Here is a 21,060-nt window from a genome sequence, read left to right as displayed (position 1 = left end):
GTCTTGAATGTTTCCTTGTGAATAATCTTCCTCACTGTAGAATAATGGACTTCAGATGGTTTGGTATAACCCTTCTCAGATTGATGGCAGCAACTACTGCTTCTCTAAGATCATTGCTGATGTCTGTTCTCCTTGTTATTGTGTGAACACACACACCTGAAGGCTTCAGACCATAATATATAATGAAACAGTGTATATGAAAAAAGTGTTTAGGAAAGTAGGCTACTATGGGATTTATAATACATCAAATAATTATTATTCTCCTAGATATGGATGAATAAGAGGCTTATGTGCTAAAACAAATCAGTAATCCTTCTGAGATTGTTCAGTAGCCTACAGCATGTTATGACAGTTTCACGGTTTCCTCCTAAAACAGGTTTTGCGTTGCTCATCAACAGTCAACACTTTTCCTTCTCATCTCATCTCATCTCAGTGACAATGACATACTGTCAGTTTCTGTCACCAACGCCCTCGCGTGCGGCGTGCGTGCGTGACGCGGGCGGCGCGTGACGTCACGAGACATGGCGCTCGTGCGGAAAAGTGATGCTGGACCACTGTGTTTACTGCGCTTTTGATTTTTCCACGAACCCGGGAGTCTTACCATGCAGGAAAAAGACACCTCATCGCATTTAACCGTCCTAGAGAGGTAGTAAACGAACGAGCGGTTTCAAACGATGAGAAATAATCGTAAATAAGACGCCGGTAGCGGTTAGCATTAGCTTAGCTCGATGAACATCACAGCACTGTCGTGTTAGCTAACGCTCATAACACGACATATGACTAATATCGCACAACATGAGTCTTTGACACGGCGGATATGACGATATAGATGTACATAGACGTAGATGAGCCAATTCAGGCGTCCTTCGTGTTATTTATTTAGATGTAATAGCTGTTTATTGGTAGTTGAGCTAGTGGATTAGCTGCAGTGGTGAGGATGGAGGCTCTTCGTGCAGGTGTGTGTTTACTGGGATTTGCCACACTCACACAAGCTGCACCAGTCTCAAAAACACACGCAGGTAAGATGTCGAGCACGTTATAATGTGTGTTTGATCATGTTTCACTCATGTTGTCATTTATGAACGTTGTGTTGGGTGTATAGACATTATTTACATGGTACTCATCAATATTTCAGATGCCACGGACCCCACAAAAATGATCAGTCTCATGCGAGGGACCCCCATCCTAAAATTTAAATGGCAGCTATATAGTTCAATGTCTAAAGGTCCTTTGCAAAAACGAAGTAATATTATAAATATGCATAAAATAGACTGGGGGGAATATTTAGCTTCTATTACTTTCTCATTTGTTCTACTTCTATTGTGACATGGTACTTAATAAATCTATGCTAACACAGTACTATCATGAGACATGTCCCAACCCATGTTAGTCTTTTGTTATGGTGTCAGTAGGTGAGTTGACAGCTGACCTGCCTGTAAACAAACCACCTTGACCGTGATCAAAACTACCAGCAGATAAACTGGTTATCCAACGCTAATCCAATACGGCCATTGCTTTGGAACTGGAAATGATTCAGTGATTCCTGCTTTTAGACGTATGAGCACTTTAATGAGTCAGCAGTCAGTATTGTGTAACAGGTAGATTGTAAACCTTTGTGTTGGCCTTCTGAATCATCCTGATATATTAAGGATGCATTGATGCACTGAAATGAAAATTCTGGGCTGGAACTGAAAATTCAGGTTGCACTTGGGCGAAAACCAAAAATATAAATTAATCAATTAATTAATCAAACTTATTTGATAAACAACACTCAAATAGCTAAAATAGTTATACAAACATTTAAATTGTACATAAAGTAGTTTTTACATCAACTTTTTAATAACATAATTGTCTCTAATCCACTTTTTTGGGGGTAAAATATTTACCAATTAAATGACAAACTGTATTAACTTGATTTCATGACAGATTTATTCAAACATAATGTAATGTTTGGTATTTTTAATGTGACAAGAATATCTGTGATATTCTTGTCACATTAAAATACCAAATATTACATTATTTACCTGATAATAACCTGAGCTCATTCGCTCAAACTAATGGATGAGGATTATTTGTAGTGCAACCTTATTATTTAAAATGATTTGTTTCTGTCCCTTTGATTATTCTGTCCCTTTTGCTTCACAAACCAGAAGTGCCAGCCATAATTTAAAACACACTTAAACACAGTAGACTCGTTTGGAAAAATATTGATCGGCCTACTTCCTTATTACAGGTTGTGTGAGTTACTGTAAGGCAAAGTATAAACCCATGCATGCATGCCACTCTTATCTGTGGTGAATGATTTACTTGGTTAGAAGGTCTTTTAGAAAGATGACTTGGGAATTACAAGCACTTTATAATCATGTTGAACCATCGTCATGTGATGGGTTTTATTTTTAAGACCGCTTTCAAGGCCGTTTGTCTCTCAGTAAACGACTGATGCAGTTAATTAGGAAACTATGATGATGATGATGATGATGAAGTCTGCGCTGACTAATAAATGTGTCCCAGATGTAGTCTCTTCACTGCTTTGGTTTTGTGATTTATATTCGTATTGATGGTTCAGGCTTGACCAGCAGTCTTGGGGTGTAAGTGTTTACTCTGACGGGGATTGTATTCGATTATGATTCTTTTGAACGATGCAGTGCATCAAGAAATCTGAAATTTGAACTTCAGTTTTATAATTGTTTTGTATGATTTATAAATATTTCCTTTTAGAAATGAGCTTCAGACACACATTTCTGGATTATTATTGTGTTATCCACCATTCTTCCCATTCGTTAGTCGCTATAGGTAATCAACTAGAAGTAAACACTTAAACTATTTGCACTACAAATCAGTGTGTTTATGATAAGAAATAATATGATAAGAAATACTAGTTTGCATTGTCAAGCAAGCACCATAATGGACTGCTTTTGTATAGCTAAAATAACTGGAAGTTGGCTGACAAAGTCACAAATTTAAAGTTACAAATGATTGTGCTTTCTCTTACGTTCAAACTAAGATGGATAATTGATAATTACATTTTGTAATTAGTGCATTGAATTTTCATTGTCAGATCGATGCACTGATAAATGTTCCTTATGCGTTTAGCTTTGCCTTTTCCTTTGGTCGTCCGTGTAGAGCGCGAGTGTCTTTCATTTCTCACAGTGGCTTCATCTTCACATTTGTGGTTTTTAATATGCAGATGAGCTAAATCTGGAAGGAGTGCTATTTGTAGTGTGTTTCAACTCACAAAATTCTCAGCAACAGACTTTAGAGTCGAGAAGCCCAAGCCTGTCTTGAAACGCCCTGTTCTCACGCTTTCAGAGGTGTTGTCAAAAACAAGATTATACCTTACACACAAAATGTGACTTAATCATTGTTTATTTTCAGTTGGGCAGTTGCAGTGTCATACTGTCATTATTATTCAATAACACTGTGTGCAATCTAGCAGCAGCGCTTAAACCAGTCCTTTTAGTAGATGAAAACACCTGTGCAACAGCGCTAATCCTTTACACACAGTGGAGTGACTCAAATGGACAGACTTAACCTGGCATGCAAATCTACACAGTTACAAAATTTAAAGGCTCAGTGACAGAAAGCGATGCTAAAGGATGTAGTGTAACGACGAATTATAATTTTTTCCGAAGTGTTGACAACTTAGTGTTAACTAATAATGGTTGCAAACTGGTACTACCAACACAATATTAGTGCATTCCTGGAACTGGGCGTCGTTACACTACATCCTTACGCATCGCTTTCTGCCAGGACTTTTACAGGCTTTTCCCAAATAACGGAAGTGACCTCGACGTCCGGGTTAGCGGTAGCATGAGCCATCAGGCAAGTGTTATTTAAATAAACTCCTGATGTACTTACAAACTTTCCAATGCCTCGTTTTATGAGTACAGAACCTGTTTGTACTACTGTAGAAGTTTGGTACCATTCTGGGCATTATTAGTGGGGTAATTTACGAGATCCACAACCTTGGATCCATTAGCGGCTGCACTAAGACATTCGGCTGATATCTCTAAATAAGCTCTAACTTTAATAATGTTCGGCCAAGGGAAAAAAAGGCTTCTGGGGGGGTGTTTGGCTCGAGGTTATGGTGCAAAGGACCCTAGGTTGAAATTACTCCGAACCATCCCTTTAAGGAACATTTTTAATCAGGCTGGTTTAGGATTAAGTGAGATGACAGTCAGATGTGTTTCTTATCAATAAATGGAGAGAAGTGCAACTTTTCAAAAGTGTAATTAATAGATCGTCAACAAATAAATAGGCTAAATTGGTGTAAGCTAAGCTGTTATTGCACAAAAAATGGATTATGCATTCAAGGTTTATTGTTGAAGGTAGTGAATTTATTACAAAAGTTGTGCTTTGATGGTTTTAGCAGCGGCGTTGTGGCAGAGATTGTATATTTAGAGTTGTAATCCTTATACTCTTGCAAATGTTGTATTGTACTCGTCCTTTTCGCATGCTGACGTTCACCCACACAGCACTTTATTTTTAGCGCACTGACAGTCAGCCGGTGAGTGTGTAGACCTGTTCCTTTCCTAACACACAGATCATCATTAATCCCAGATCATCATCATCATACATATACGGCACAATTTAAGATCACATCGCATGTGTAGTTTAAACACTCATCAGTCCTGAACAACATATAGGCTAATTGGAAAAATTCATTTTTTTTTTACTCACGTTTGCTTTTGTTAACGCTATTGGTTGGTTAGGCGTAGTTTAGGTGGTACATTTTCAGATGTGATAGAGCATTTTAGCCCCACTCACTGGACATTTCACTTACGAACAACAACCAACATAATACAATGTTGCCAGATTCATGTTCATCTGTTTCGGATAAAACTGAACGCGTTTTCAAATCTGTAGATCGTTTGCTTTGTTCAGAAACAGCGACTTATTGCCTAATTTGTTCAAATGTTGCATTTTCTTCTTATTTTGGTTCGCTTTCACAAGGCAACATTTTAAAGTGAAGCTAAATGTGTTCATGTAAGTCACATGTGAGTGAGTGAAGCTGTCCTCTTATATTATGATATTATATTGGACAGAGTTTCCTCTGCATCATCCATCAAGATGCAGATGGATTGGCAAGTTCGCTCCGATTGGCTTTATCTGTGACACACGCAAACACTTACACGAATGTAGCCGTCATTCCCGCTCTAACTTATTTTATATATTTAATTATATTTAAAATTATATATCATTTATAATGCAGTTAGAGCGGAAACAAGGCTTCATCGAGGCAGCATTCTTGCAATGCACAACATTTTAAGATAAAGAGGCGCTCTGTGGTTTCCACCTGTGATCAGACACTGCTGCTTCTTATATCACACATCTCCTGTTATGAATTATGATACCGCTTGGTTCGTTGGTCTGTTGGGTTGTATTGCTTTCTCTCCTCAACCGAACCGCTCCAGAGTTCGTTTTCATTTGGGCCGAGACGACCTCGTTCAGGCGATCTCGGAGCCATTGTTTTGCTGCTGGCACATTCAGTGAGCCTGGGTTGGCTCTGATGCGTCCCGGACTGCAGTGATGCTCCGTCTACTTGCCGCCCCATCACCTAACACATGATTGATCGGGGTCATGTGAGATGACACGTGTACCAGAGAGAGAGAGACATTCTCAGTCTAGAGAGCATTTCATATTTATATGCATGCATGTGTGTGTGTGTGTGTGTATATATATATATATGTGTGTGTATGTTTTTTTAATTTATATTTATATATGTATGCCTCCCCTTGCAAAATAGTATTTTTCCCTCCCCATTTTCCTGGAAGAGAAAGACTTTGAGTTTGAGATGCGCATGTTACCTAAAACTTGATGTGAATGACCTCAAAGCTAACAGAAGCCACAGAGCTCCAGTTAAGTTGTCATGGGGTTTTCTAAGCTAAAATAAATGCTGGTTGAGTTAAAATGAAACCAATTTGACCAGACTATTCTAGGGCATTATTAAATAAGTTTTATTTTTTCCAAAATTCAGTTTTTTTTTATTCCATTTTAATGGTTAAATTAAATGTCAGTAACCAAAAAGCATGTCTAATTAATTGAAAGCATGAAATTTATACAATTTTACAACAGTTTAGTAAAAGTTTAAGAAAAATTACATGTTTAGGGCCCTATGAAATGTTTTTTTCTTTCTTTTTTTTCCCTCAAATTCAGACCAAAGTCTTTGTATTCTTTGTTAATAAAATTTTTATAATCACTCTTTTTTTCATTTTTATGGGTTTTTTTTTTTATGTGATGTGTATTTAAATTTTTCTGGCAATCAAATGAAGGCATAAAACATTAATTTAATTTATCTTTTAATCATATTAATGACTTTTCCAAAAGTGATGCACAGCAGAGTTAGGCTACTGTTAAAAATAAAACATGGAAGGAAAAATTGTGATTATTCCTTAAAAAACAAAGTTTTAATAATAATTTATTATTAGTGTTAGCATTATTATTACATTGAGACGTAGCTAAATTCTACTGTACAACAGTAATATATATTTCACGCGTGCTTCAGTGTGTGTGTGTGTGTGTGTGTGTGTGTGTGTGTGTGTGTGTGCGCGCGCGCGCGCGGGAATTGAAACCATTAATTCACACAGAGACACGCAGAACATGCACCATTCATATTTAAATAGTATTTTTGCAGTGTAATATTCACAGACACTAGTCTATATCGCGATTTGACTAAGTGTAGCCTACTGACCTGCTTTTTATTTATGCATCAACAATTTGACAAATTCCGTGAAATTCCGTGTCATACAATGAATTCCGTTTTTATGACCGGATTCCACGATTCCGTCCGCGTTTTCCGCATCGCGGAAATCATAGGGCCCTACTATTCAAACAATCGAGTAGTTGTTAATTGGATGATAGTGTCATCCCATAAGGCACTAGCTAGCTCTATGAGTTTTGTCTTCAAGTGTCCATCTAAAACTCCATCTGAATCTGTCCACACGTATGCCAGATCGAGAAGAAAACACCCTGTCCAATTGGGTCATCTCCACTTCTGTGTGAGCGAACATCACTTCATTATGCAAGAGAGACGAAATAAGAGCTGACAGCTTGGTGTTTATTGGCCTGGGAAGCAGTTGAATAATTCGTGCTGCTTGCCAAGTCATGATATAAACTCATGACTCAGATAAGAAGAACAAACGGGTGGTGATTGTGCTGCTGCCCACCGCTTGTCACTCACCAGAGGAGCGGGAGCACTGACCACCGCAGTAATGATCTCTCAACCTTTGTAGTTACTGAGCGGAAACCCTGCCATCTTTTGCTCTCGCTTAGTCTCAGGTGATGCGTCGACGCTTCGGCCTTTAATTGTTTCATTTTCAGAGCACATGACGCAGCATTGTTATTGATTTACTCCCAAACTCAAGAAATAAGTAATGTAGTGCACTCTTGCTCAAGTTCTGTATGTCTGAAACTGTCACTCAAATGAGCCACCATTTATTATTAATAATTAAACCTTTGACCTCCTTTCAATTTGTAGCTGAGAGTCGGAAAGTTTTACGTTCACGCCCTGCAATCTATGAACTGTTGTGCCCTTGATTGAGAGAATTGGGTGATAACCATAGCAATGTTTTAGTGTCTGACACCTGCAACCAAGAAAAATGTATACCAACAGTTTAACACGTTCGGTGTCAACAGTTTTTCAGGAAAGAAATATTAGCAACCGGAGAAGTATTAATGTCTAGCAGTTTATGGAGATAGATTGGTGTCATAGTGTCAGGACACACATCTGTTTGTGGGTCGATGACATATAAGAGTGTTCGTTATAAAAGAAACATTTGTAAAAAGGAAAACATTTAAAGATCGTATAAAACGTCAAGTTTTTTTAAACATCATGTGGTGTTTCCATAAAAAAAACACAAAAAAAGTAAGATAAATAAAATGTAGGTTTTCAAGTCATTCTTTGTCATTTGAAATAAATTGTTGTCCATTCATTTAACATGTTTTGCAAATTGAAACTCACCACTACCAGATTTGGTGTACATTAATAACCTGATTGGCTTGTATTGTCACTTTGCCCCCCCCCCCCCCCCCAAAAAAAAAAAAAACACGTGTTAAAGTTCTGGAAACAATTAATTACATTTAATGTCGTGTTTTGGTAGGTTTGTGTCCTTTCTACAGAATCAGTTTCTGTCACTTTCCTGTGTTACTGGGCATTTGTATTGTATTGACCTAACTTTGGTTTACTTTATGTGCCTGGGTCTTGTCTCTCCTGGCTGTCTAGCAACAGGTCTCTCATGTACATCCCAGAGCTCTCAGTGTAATTGCAGGGTTAGATTATAATGTCATTTGACTCTGTACTCAGGAGTTCAGGTGTGTACATTACAGTCAAAGGGATGTGGCTTGTAGGGCTGGGTATCGTTCAAAAAGTTTAGATACCGGTTCCTGAACGATACTTTTTTTGATACCAATTTTATGAAATCCGTTTTAACAAGATTACATTACATATTGCCTAAAAAAAACGTTGGTTTTATTTTTTTCAGTTTTGGAGTCTCCTACAACAGGTTTACATGCATCAAAGGTCAAAAAACTGTTTCATTTTCCCATAATATACATTTGCACAACACCAGATTTTCAATGATTCTCAAATGACTCGTCAGATGAATCAATCTCTCAAAATCCCTCCTTTCCACAAGCTATTCTGCTCTGATTGGCCAGACAGCTCAGTCTGTTGTGATTGGTTTACCGTGTACAGCGCGTTGAATACAAAAACTCCCATTGCCATAACAACGTCAGCTCTGCGTGTCCTGGTCCTGAGGCGTCCTACACTGTAAACTAAACACAGTAACGAACAATGACGTCGATTTTACCATATCAATGCGAGTGCGAGTCTGATGATGAAACATTCATTGGAAGAAATATTTATTCAAGCTGAACCTCCATCGCAAGGACAACTTGAGCAGGACGTTTCTCAGTGATACACTAACGTCACTCAGTTTTAACAAGATTACATTACATATTGCCTAAAAAAACCTTCTTGTTGTTGTTGACTTTTTTTTTTTACAGACTCAAAGACTCATATAGGCGAAATATATGTCTTGAGCACATAAAGCTTGCCGCAAAGCACTGGCAAAAGTAGGCTAATGATTATGAATGTGTCGGGAAGAAATAGCAAGATATTTTAATTGATTAGGCTATTAATAAACTAGTGTTTTCTGAATCGGTGTTGGCTGCAAAGATGATGTTGACAATGCTGACTCGTCATCTCCGCAGTATAGAGAGAAATGCACCTTTCATTTGGATTACATAATCAGAGAGTATTTATTTTCTATTCGAATTGGTTCGTGTAAAAATAGACATTTCAATCTTTCTATATGCCTATTTCTCATGTCTGTTAGGCAAGTAGCTTATACGCCGAGTTTTGGTTCATTTATGACGTGCTCCAGTTCTTCTTGCAGTCGAAAGCGGAGCAACTTTCTGCTCGTAAGTTTATTCCGCGCACTGTCAAGTGCTTCATCAGATTTGTTGTGTTGCCGGTCTTGGCAGCAATTATCTTGTTGGTATCGTGCCTGATGAAATGTAGCCACACATTTGATCTTTTCCACATGTTTTCCATCTATAGGGGTTAAGACTCTTACTACAGCCTCACGTGTGAGCCACGTCTCTTGGCGTAACCGGCATTTTCCTTGATGCCTCGCCACAGCCAATCATGCTGTGTGCTTATTGGCTCACTGACGTTGACGAGATAAACGTATTAGGTATCGAAATTTGGTACCGAACGACAAGAGATTTTGTCTTTGATACCCAGCCCTAGTGGCTAGAGGATAACTCCCCTTCTGCACAAATCTCGTGCATAAGCATAGCAATTTTCTGCTGTTCCAGTTAAATTTAGGAACATAAAATTTATATATTTTATATAACTATATAATACGGTACAGCATGGTAAAAAAACAAACGTGTTTTTTAGTGGTTTACTGAAAAGCTAGCTACGTCTCTCTTTAAATAAAAAAGTCTGTCCGTATTGCTGCAGCTGGCTTGGGATTGTGCACTTATCCAGCAGAACTTATCCTTTGTTATTTTTCAGATGTATTTGTGGCATCAAAATATATCAAAACGATATTGTCGTTTATGATGGATCTGAGCTGCTCTTAAAGTGACAGCAGCCTAATGGCGCTTTTCCACTACACAGTACCAGCTCGCCTCGACTCGCCTTTGTTTGGTTTTCCACTGTGTAAAAGTTGTACCTGTACCTGCTTCCAGGTACTTTTTTTCGTATCACCTCCGGCGAGCTGAGGCGAGCTAAGGCGATACTAAAATGTGACGTGAAAACACGGCAGACTGCTGATTGGTCAGAGAGAATCGTCACTATTCACTGCATCATCATTGCACGCGCCAGACGGAGTATCCTGAATAAAAAACAGCAAAAACAAAAACATCCAAAAACAGCATACACTCGATTTCCTCCATTGTCCTGTGTGTGTGGGTAGTGGGTGTGTGTCGCGTATAAGATGAAGTCACGGCAGTTTCCTGCGGCGTCGCTATGACGACCAGGTACTATTGTGGAGATACTATCTGCAATGGAAAACGGAGCGAAAAGCGAGTGAGACCTCTGCAAGGGGAGGGTCTATGGGTGGTAAATGTATGGGCTCTTTCGATCTAATGGACGAAATAAGCTCACGCAATTTAAATATGAACGTGCCCGGAGATGACAGAAAGACACACAGAGAGCAACAGCTTTCGTTTCTGATAACCGCAAGCCGCTGTATGTGTGAGTTAGAAATCAGGAATGGTGTGAAAACATTGTGTTTGGTACGTTTTTATCTTCAAACCAAACTTGGGTCTTCAGCCGACAAAGTTTAAATCCCATCTGGCTAGCGTGCTTCCCTTAATGTTTACTCATGAGGTCAGTAGGCGGAAAGTAGATGGTCTTTTGTGGCTGTTCGAACAGATTCGACCACAAGAGCGTTTACACTACGAAAGCAATCCGGTCTTTTTCCAACTACCTCTGGAAGTGGTCGAAAGTGGACAAGCTCAAAATGTTTTAGACCCCGTTTACACCTGAATTTAGCATCGTTCACTTGTGATCCGATCGATCAAAACACATCTTATTATCATGCAGGCGTAAACAGGGCCTTATAAATGTGCATCAAACAGAATGGGAGTGTAAAAATTCTAACTAAAATATATTTTGCTAAAATATTTTGCATTCAAATCATACCGAACTGTACAGAAAACATACTAAACCGTGACTCTTAAACCGAGGTACGTACAGAACCATCATTTTTGTGTAGCGTTACACCCCTAAAACACAGCGAATTCTTGTTTAAAAAGATCAAGGCATCTTTTCCAACACCCTAATGCTGTCACTGAAGTTTAAATCAGGGAAATCTGTCTCTCATACTCTCAAAGGGAAGGACCAGTGGATATGAATCTTACATGTGAGATTATGGCAGAATGAGAGTTACTATCGAGCCACGACCCAGTCAAAGACCTGTGTACAGCAAACCACCTTTTATGAGTAGGTGTTCAAAATAGCTCAGTCTTTGCTACTCGTGTTTCATGCGGTTCTGTGTGTGGCCTGTAGGATTATTGAAGCCACATTTATTACTATTATGGGAGATCATGCCAGCCACTGCTGAAAGATTCCTCTTAGCATATTATCCATACATGCACATCCTTGTCATCTAAATTGCGCAAGACAAACTACTGGGTTAGCAACACGCCAAACATGCACAGACACGTGACACAGGCGGCCCAACTCATCTGATCTCAGATCTGTTACTAACCTCTCCTGCCACCAATTATACAGCCTGCTGTTCGAAAACCCCAGAGGGTTGTTTTGTTTTGATGAGGGGAATGGAGAGCGGTGTTAATGGTGTTGTAGTGACAGAACAGGTGCTAAAGCACATCCAGCCTTTCATCACTTGATATCTGAACTGCCAGTGGAGGACAATGTCTTGCAAATGGTTTGTGTGTAAGGCCCCTGAGAGATCCGACACATCCCATAATCGCTCGGAGAGAGACAAGGATGGAGAATACATTTTACATCTAGTGCAAAAATTCACCCAGCACCTTTTTAAAAAATTTTTTATTCATGATGTAGCATGTTTTGGGGAATGCTGAGCTGTTCATATAATCCGTCTCTTAAAGGTGAACTAAGTAACTTTTTTTACCTTAACTGAACAGCTTCGGAGTCATTGGAATGGTTATATTACTTATTTCGGGTTGAATGGTGGTCGTTTCGCACCCCCCTGGTGCCCGTGAGCGGAAAATACGCACTTGCAACTTTGAGCCGGAGGGCCGCCGGCCGCTGCGTCAGGAAGTCTCGCGTGATATCAGGTCTCGCGATGTAAACAATTGCTTTACGGCCAAAAGAAATCTGCTAAAATGCGGTCATTATTGCGCTCCCTCACGCTGTTCGAACCCGAATGAAGAAGACGTTTTAAAGAACGTCCCATCTGCTTTGATGTCGTTGATCTATAGCCTCTGGTGTCTGAGAATCACCAACGAGTTTTTACGACAGTGTTGTCAAATATCTATTCCGAAGCTGTGGGGGGAGCTCTAGAGAGAAACCTGCGAGCAAAAAGCGAGAATACAGCGAAGAAGTCCCGAAGCTACTGAGTGCTGCTTTAAGTACACAGATAATAAGGAAAATACATTATAAAATTGACTGGATGAGCCTTATTTGAGGCCACTGCCAAATTTGCCACCACACATTTAAATGATATGTTAATGCGGCACATAAAAAAATGACTACTGTGAGATATATATTCGAATAAATTCGGTATTGAGATATGGCTTAATGCTTTATTTATATCAATCCTCGATTTCTATTTTACACTAGTACAATAGCATTATTGCAATATTTTTTATTTTGTTGAATATTTCTATAATTGCTACTAGAGCTGTGCGATATATATATTGCAGAAAATTTTAATGTGGCAATATCAGTTTTTATTTGTATATTGTGCATCCCTAATTGCCACTGTAAACAACCTACAAAATACATACGTCTATACAAAATACGACACGTCTGTCGGATGTGTGTGTGATGTGAAGTGTCAAAACTAAATTGCTCCCATTACAATCAGTTCTTGGTGTTAAGTAGGCCTCTCTTGATGGCGACCTGCTGTGTTGCTGCTACTCTAGAAACTGTCCTGGAGTACAGGAATGATTGAATGAGTGTGTGTGTGGGGTCCCTCTCATTTCAAATAATTCTGGATACTACACAAGGGATTCCCTCAAAAGAGATTATCACTGGATAAGCTAATCATGTGTTTGTGTGTTCAGCAGAGGCTGCTGGTGGATATGTGGATTTCTCTCTGGCCATCCCGCTGCTGCTGTCTCTGGCTGTGTTGGTGGCCCTTGTGGTTTTGCTGCTCAACTGTGCTTCCTGCTGCAAAGAGCAAGATATCAACTTTAAGGTGAGTGAAATCTTCTCTCGGATCTATATTGTTTTGGAGCAATTTCTGTTCCAACAGTTCAAGAGTATTTCGTGAGTGTCGCTAATATTCATTTCAAATGTGATTTGTGATCTGTCAGGAGTTTGATGACCACTTTGAGGATGAGGTTGATTTCACGCCCCCAGCGGAGGACACCCCCTCTATGCAGTCGCCCGCGGAGGTTTACACACTCGCTGTTCCCCCTGTGCCCCTCCCTGGACCCCCTCACCTCCAACTGCCCCGCTTAACAGGTCAGAAAGCATGTACCTTCCCCCACAGCACATCTGCAAATTCACCCCAGTACAAAGATACACTATTTTATATAAAAAGAGAAAAGATGCTCTGCCTCCTTTGATGCATGTATGGTGTGGGAGTGTGCTGAACAGAGGAGAGTCTGCAAACGCTGAACAGAGGAGAGTCTGCTGGCTAAAAAATAAGACAGAGCTCGTAATAAAACAAGAATCGACATTGGCTTGGCTTTTTGGTGAGAACTAGGGCTGGGTGATATGGCCAAAGAATCATATCTCTGTGTTTTTGGGCTGAATGGTGATATACAGCATATATCTTGGTATTTTCAACTTTCTTTCTATTTTCTATCTTTTTATTTAGCCTATTTATTTAAAAAAAAGAAAATTTCACAATTCACATTCTGCCCAATATTGTCCTACAAGCAATGTTTTATATTGAAGGCAATGAAAACAAATGTAGTGAATGTAGCCATGTAAGGCTATGCTATATATTATGTGCAAAAAAAGAATTATAATCACATTACATTGTAATATTGAAACAATATTACAATCTAAAAACCAAAGTAAAGCAAAAGTTAAAATTATTAAACCGCAGACTTAATGTTCACTGGTAAGAGGAATACATTCACTCACCTGATCTTAGTAATTATATTAGCCTACATTTGATTACCCCATTGTCTTTTTATAGTTACTGCTATCATAAAAATACACTTACTTGCATTTAAAATTCTACATATGGCCCATTTAATGTCCAACAGCAAATATTTTATCCAATATGTATATTTTAGTCAGGAATGTTATGTTTCTATTCTATTGCGCTTCGCTCGTTCACTGAAGTCACGTTTCAGCAGAGACTCGCTTGCATAAGGCTTGTCCACTCCTGACAGCAAAATGGATATATTTGCATGACTTTCTAACGTACAGATGGAGAATACCTGTGAAATGTAAGTTTTGCACTGAGGAAAACACATCTCCAACAGATGTAGCTCTCTAACAGAGTTCATTGTGAAGCATTATCTATTGTGAAGGGTCATTTCATTATGGCTGTTGTAGCGCTGTGCTGTAATTTATTTTCAAGGAAGTACAGTGTCCATTAATGGGTAAAGCTACAGTAACATCTTTAGCTAGTCAGCTTGACATCCTTTCAATCTAAACCGGTTATATCTCTTAAGCCTAGTAGTGAATCTTTAATGAGAAGTGGGATAATCTTTCTCTTTGAACAGAATATCAGATATAAAAAAATGCAACGTTTGACCACATCAGACCGGCAATTGTCATAGCTTTTGTAACGTCATTAATTAAAAAATGTTTGTTTCTCCATTTAGTCAAAACAACTTGCATGCTCATATGACATAATTTTTGGATAGCCAAAACAATGTTCTTCTGCAAAATGCATGCAGTTTTGTTTTTCAGCTGCTAGAGGGCCAAAAGTTACATAGTGCACCTTAAAGTAAAAAAAATGGTGCTGAAGTCTTCGAGTAGATTGATCGCTCTCCATATCCAAACATGCTTCTGAAATAAACCGTATTATGATGAATGAAGGGTCAGTCTTACATAACCAGTTTAGGAGTGATAGATTCTATTGTCTTTGTAATTCGGGAGGTTTCATGTTCATTTTAAGCGTTATATTCAGACTAGCTGACTTTTTTTCCTACTTGCATTTTCTGTTTATTTGGTCGCATTGATCCATCTCTTGTTCTTATATTTGGTCTTTTAGACGTCTCATCAGGTCCTCACGTGGCAAGACACTCTCTCAGTTACATTCAGGAGATCGGGAACGGCTGGTTTGGAAAGGTAAGCCTGTCCTCCTGTATTTACATTATACTCTGAAAGTGTGACGGTGTATTGATAGACTTTTGTTTTGCGACACACTGACTTCTGAAGTTTTTGTCAAGGACAAATGTACAATTTCTCCTGAGGTCTAATCTTAAATAATCGCATCTTGTGATCTTGTTGGTACTTGCTCTCATCTCTATGCTGGGGGCCCTCGGAGGCCATAGTTTGACGTGTACGAGGGAGCATTGTACGGCGCTCAAGCTGTCCTCCCGTTGCCTGCGTGTGGATGTGTTTACCGAGATTAAGACTTAAGGGAAAACCTTATTTCCTGATGCTTTTTCCTGCCATGGGAACATCCTCATCTGAGCCACCTGCTGCGCTGTAGGGGTGGGAGTCTCTAGGCACCTCACGATTTGATTCGATTACGATTCAGGGGGCTGCGATGCTAAAACGATTATCGATGCATCTTTTTTTGTGTGTGACACTACTTGGTACTTTTAAAGCAAAGTATTTATAATGACCCATAAAGAATTTACTTCCAATATCTTTTATTAATAAAACAAATGGAAGTGATTTGGCGAGTCAACTGTAAGGTTACATTTGCCAGCGTATGTCCCAACATTGCAAAGAACCAACAGGAAAAGAGACGTGTGCCTGTACTAGCAGCAAACTTGTAGTCAATGAATACAAACTTCAGCTTATTCTGAGTCTCTAGCATTTAATAATAGACTTCTAATCAACATCCTCCTGTTATGTGCAATGAGCAATATAATCCTTCAGACGAAAAAACATTTTGCAGTTGCAAAATCACAAACAGCTTTCGTTCAAAAAATGATGTACCAGCAGCTCTCATACAAACATAATGCTTGTGGACTTATATTATGAATAATTTAGTAACATACAAAGCCGCTCTTATACACAACTAAATAATAAAGAGTTATGAATTGAAATTGTTGCTGTATACCACAATCAAAAACAGCAAAAAAAGTGATTGAACATCTGCAGAGAGCACAGTCAAAATGTAACTTTTTGTGACTGGCATTGCACTGAGACTGTGGAGGGCCGTACAGTAAACCTACGTATAACAGATCGGTTTACAGCATGTTGATGTGAAAACTAAACAATACAGAAAGCAACTATCATACAAAAATGAAATTATGCCAATTTTCCATACGTTAGCTTTTAACGAAGAGGGTGCCGTTCGGATTTCGCGCTCAGCCATCATGTGTCTCTGTTATGCGCACGCCACAGACTGTCCGGGGCGCTGCACGTCCACGCTTCAGAGTTCCTCCTTTTGCGTTCAGTCAATATTACGTTATTAGAGAATTTTTTTTATTCGAAAATAAATTTTTGACATTTGTGAATCGCAATGCATCTAAGAATCGATGGCCTTGTTTTCAGGAAGGACTTTGTTCCTCCCCAAATCAATTGGCAGTCGATTCGGTCAGAATCGATTCTATATCAGACAAATTTCTCTGTTTGTCGTCATCTGACAGGTTCTGCTCAGTGAGATCTACATGGACCCTGCAGTCGCCCGAGCCGTTGTTAAAGAGCTGAAGGCCAACGGCAGCTCCAAAGAGCAGAATGAGTTCCTGCAGCAGGGCGACCCGTTCAGGTAAGAGAGGGCCTTTATCGGCTCTTCTGTATTAGGGTGGATATTAAGCTTTTACTTTGTTATGTATGTTATATTAGCAGTGTTTTCAATAACACATAGTTAGTCAGTGTTTTTAACCCATAAAGATTTATTTTTTAAAACTGATATAATATTATTGTGGCTAGCGGAATGTGTTATATATGGCTGTATTTAGTGTTTTTCGTTGTGTCTTTACAGGGTTCTTCAGCATCCCAATATACTGCAATGTCTTGGTCAGTGTGTGGAGGCCATTCCTTTCCTGCTCATCTTCGAGTATTGTGAACTGGTAAGTGTATATATGTGAGTGTGTACATATTTGTACGCAAGTACAATCTCAGATGAACAACACCACATGACATATTACATATATAAAAATTGAGAAGACTTGTGGAAAAACTAAGTACACCCTATGATTCAATAACTTGTAGAACCACCTTTAGCAGAAATAACTTGAAGTAATATTTTCTGTATGACTTCATCAGCCTCTCACAATGGATTTTGTCCTGCTGTTCTTTACAACGCTGCTTCAGTTCATTGAGGTTTGCGGGTATCTGTTAATGGCATCATTGCAAAACCTTGATTCTTTTCTGTTTCAGCCATTCTGGTGTTGGTTTTCCATAATTCCTGTGGAAGCAGTAGATTTTACTGAGATTAAGAGACCTTGATCAGTCAGGACACCATATTTTATTTGATGTGAGAGTACAGAAGTAAATGCGAAAAGTTGTCCTATCTTAAAGCCAAAGTGCACTCTTTCAAAAGTGTGCCATCAAAAGTATGTCGTCTATTCTGACTCTGTTCTTTCAGTGACGCGATAATAGGAAAGCAGATAACTAGTCCTTTAGCATAAGATGGAGCACAGTGTAATGCATGGTTATGGCATCTGGGAAATCTTTAGTGATTTTATTTGTTGTTTGGTACTCATTATTCATCTCTTATTGTATTAGATACCTGTAAACATCTTTTTATATTAATTCTTCTGCATCTGTCTAGCACTCCAGGCCATCTTGGCTTGCGCTCTTGTCTTGAATCTTGTTTCACAGCCATCTCAAATACATTTCGGACTAGTCTGATGAAAGCACGGATACTCCAGCGTACCTCACTACTTCATTTGTTCCCAGCACTTTAATTAGGCCAGCATCCATCTCACAGTTACACAGCCAGTGTCTGTCAGTGGGCTGTTTCTTGTCCTTTGATTTATTTTCTGTTTTTCTTGTTCTATTTCGGGTGCGCTGCTTGTGCCTGTGAAGGATATGAGCCGCATAACTGCATGCAGTAGGTAGCTCTCCGATTCCCTCATATCCCAATAAAGCAATAGGATTCTTTTACTGACACTGTCACTCACATCTTGCTGCGTTGGTGCATTTTATCACCATGCTGCAAAACGTAAAAATTATTAACGTGATTTAATAATCATAGTGCATATGAACTACATATTTGTACAGGTAAGTAAAAAAATAAATGGGTTACACTTTATTTTACATTACATGTACTTAAAGTGTACTTACCCAGGAAAGTACTGGTAATATAAGGTAACTACATGGGTTAAGGTGAAGTTTAGGGGTAAGTTCAGGGTTAGTACCTAGTTATAACCCAGTTATTGTAATTACTATAATAAGTGCATAGTATGTACATGCAGAACAGAACTGTAAAATAAAGTGCTACCAATAAATATTTTTATATAATATGTACAATTAAATAAATATATTCTAACAATTCAAACAGACTTGCCTCAACTATTTGAAAGTAAAATTCTTATTTTCAAGATGTCTTTAGTTACATATTACTAATGCTAAAGTGCTGTAACAAAGCCATGCTGTTTTTACAAGTCTCAAAGTGCAAGTGCAAAGTAAAAAACAGATGTCATCATCTAATAATGAATTCCCTGCTATGGCTTTTATGCACACAGATGGAGTCTTGCTAATGTCCTAACTGTTAATATGCAAAAATGTAATAACACTTTATGCCAGTTCACTGCTCGTGTTTGTGCAAACACACATCATCTGAGAAAGAGACGATATTCTCTAGTTCCTTTCGGTTTCTGCTGCACTTGACTCTGTAATTAGTTAGCTGTAAATCCCACAGCGGTTGTGGTTGGGAACATCCTACACACCTGACCAGTTGTTAGGAACAAAGCCTGTGGTCTGGGATCCTCTGGGCCTGAGCAGGTGGATGGCTTCGAGCCATGTCGCCCGTCTCCAGAGAGAGCATGAGCTCACTGCGGCCAGCTGTTGCGTAATACAGTCTGGGCCGTTTCCTTAGCTGGTGTTACGGCTCGGGTTTCGACCCAAGCCGTTCCTTCCCAAGTCAGAGTAGCTTCACACGAACCAAGAGGCTGAGACATAGACCGATTTGGATGTATGGTCCTACGACTTCTCATCTCAGACGAATAATGGAGAGGCCTGGGCATTTTCATTGCTCTGTTCTGGCTTTGTTTCCCACCCTAGACCAGTTTGTATGGCATATTGGCATTCATATTGTGAGGTTTGGTTTAGGTCGTCAATAGCCCTATTCGGACGGGACTAGTTTACCATGGAGAGGTGGGGTAAAGTAATAATTACCAGAGCTTCTCTGTGATTTTAGTCCCGTCCGAATGTGTCATCTCAGTAATCTTATGGACAATGCCAGTAAAGATTACGGTGACTTTTACCTTAAGTAAAAAGGTCTGGAAAAATGACCTCATGTTATACTTATTCCCGTGCGAATAGACCCGCTGTAAATATGTACGTAAATATTTCATTTTTTTTTTTTTTTGCTGTTTTGAAAGAAGTCTCTTCTGCTCACCCAGGCTGCATTTATTTGATCAAAAATACAGTAAAAACTGTGTTGCTTAATGTTTTTGTGGCATACATTTTGTGGCATAAAGAATACTAAACCATTATTTTAGGATTCTTTGATGAATAGAATGTTCAGAAGACTTTTCTAACTGCTTTCACTGTTTTTTTTTATCAATTTAATGCATCCATTTTCTTTAAAATACTACAAGGCTGTTAAATGCTTGAATCTGATGAACGTGCAAAGGTGTGCAATTATTTTCAAGGGAAATGTATGGCTAAAGTAGTTCCAGTCCATATCACTTCACCAAATGATTTCAGTTATTTTAAAGGTCCTTAGAGACTACAACAGCAAAAGAACCAAAACCCACAAGTACACTGACCAAGCAAATACATATAGTAAACAAAAGGATATAAACAACAAGCTAATTACCATGTTTTTGCCACAAAATTTAATAATGTACGGAAAGCACATACTCTCGTCTCTTTCTCCTCTCTCTCTCCTACTCAAATGCACACACATACAGTACGGACACACACTCGCACAGAAACGTGTTGTCAGCACTGCTCTGATGATTTCATCAGTAAAATAGTTCAGCAACTTAAAAGCTACATGACATTTCTCACAAGCAAGGAGATAACGGCGCTGTTCTTGAAGTAGATAAACTTACATTTTTGCGATTAGTCGAGACGCTGCTGTCGAACTATATTGAGAGACGCAGACTCAGGTAATTCACACACACTTAATCTCTCTTGCTAGTAACAGCAGTAATAACTGCATTAGTCAGCTATCAATGACTCAAACCTCTGTTACTAGCTTTAAAATGACGTTTTGGAATTAGCAACAGAGGCATGGGATGAGATACGTTAGAAATGAGTCCTACCCTCAAGATTGTTTTAAGGACAAAACCTGACAAATGTCTTGTAATACATCATCTGAACGATGTCTTGAGGTGTGGTGACCGTAGTATAAGTGGAGTAATTGACTGTCCGTTGAGAAATAATGCACACCTGAGGTGTAACTCCACTTTGCGTGGTGGCTGCATTACCAGCTCGGGTGTGCATTATTTATTTTGTAATAATTCAAGGACCTGTCGACAATTATTCCTTGCGTATGCAACAAGAATTATGCTAGTATTCCATTCTGAACCAGTGATGCACCGATTATGATTTTTCATGGCCGACTCCTATTACCGAGTTTTTTTTTTTTTTTTTACAAGCAAATTGGCCAATTTTGATAATGTTTGCCGAAC

General features: G+C 38.9%; 1 protein-coding gene across 2 annotated transcripts in view; it reads left to right on the top strand.

The window, feature by feature from the left end:
- Positions 1 to 493: 493 nt before the first annotated feature.
- Positions 494 to 21,060, top strand: part of lmtk2 (lemur tyrosine kinase 2) — a 34,818-nt gene continuing 14,251 nt past the window's right edge. Inside the window, exons 1-6 of one of the 2 annotated variants that reach the window (XM_082184904.1) lie at positions 494 to 1,019; positions 13,228 to 13,361; positions 13,480 to 13,630; positions 15,345 to 15,421; positions 16,900 to 17,018; positions 17,235 to 17,322. In XM_082184904.1, coding sequence (XP_082041030.1) covers positions 938 to 1,019; positions 13,228 to 13,361; positions 13,480 to 13,630; positions 15,345 to 15,421; positions 16,900 to 17,018; positions 17,235 to 17,322 — 651 coding nt within the window. In that variant the 5' untranslated portion in view covers positions 494 to 937. The remainder of the gene's footprint in view (positions 1,020 to 13,227; positions 13,362 to 13,479; positions 13,631 to 15,344; positions 15,422 to 16,899; positions 17,019 to 17,234; positions 17,323 to 21,060) is intronic. The other variant, XM_082184905.1, reaches the window with a different exon arrangement.

Source organism: Leuciscus leuciscus (genome assembly GCF_965113295.1).
Source record: "Leuciscus leuciscus genome assembly, chromosome: 1".
Taxonomy (NCBI): domain Eukaryota; kingdom Metazoa; phylum Chordata; class Actinopteri; order Cypriniformes; family Leuciscidae; genus Leuciscus; species Leuciscus leuciscus.
The sequence above is the reverse complement of the archived record's forward strand: the minus strand, read 5'-3'. Positions and strand labels throughout refer to the sequence as shown.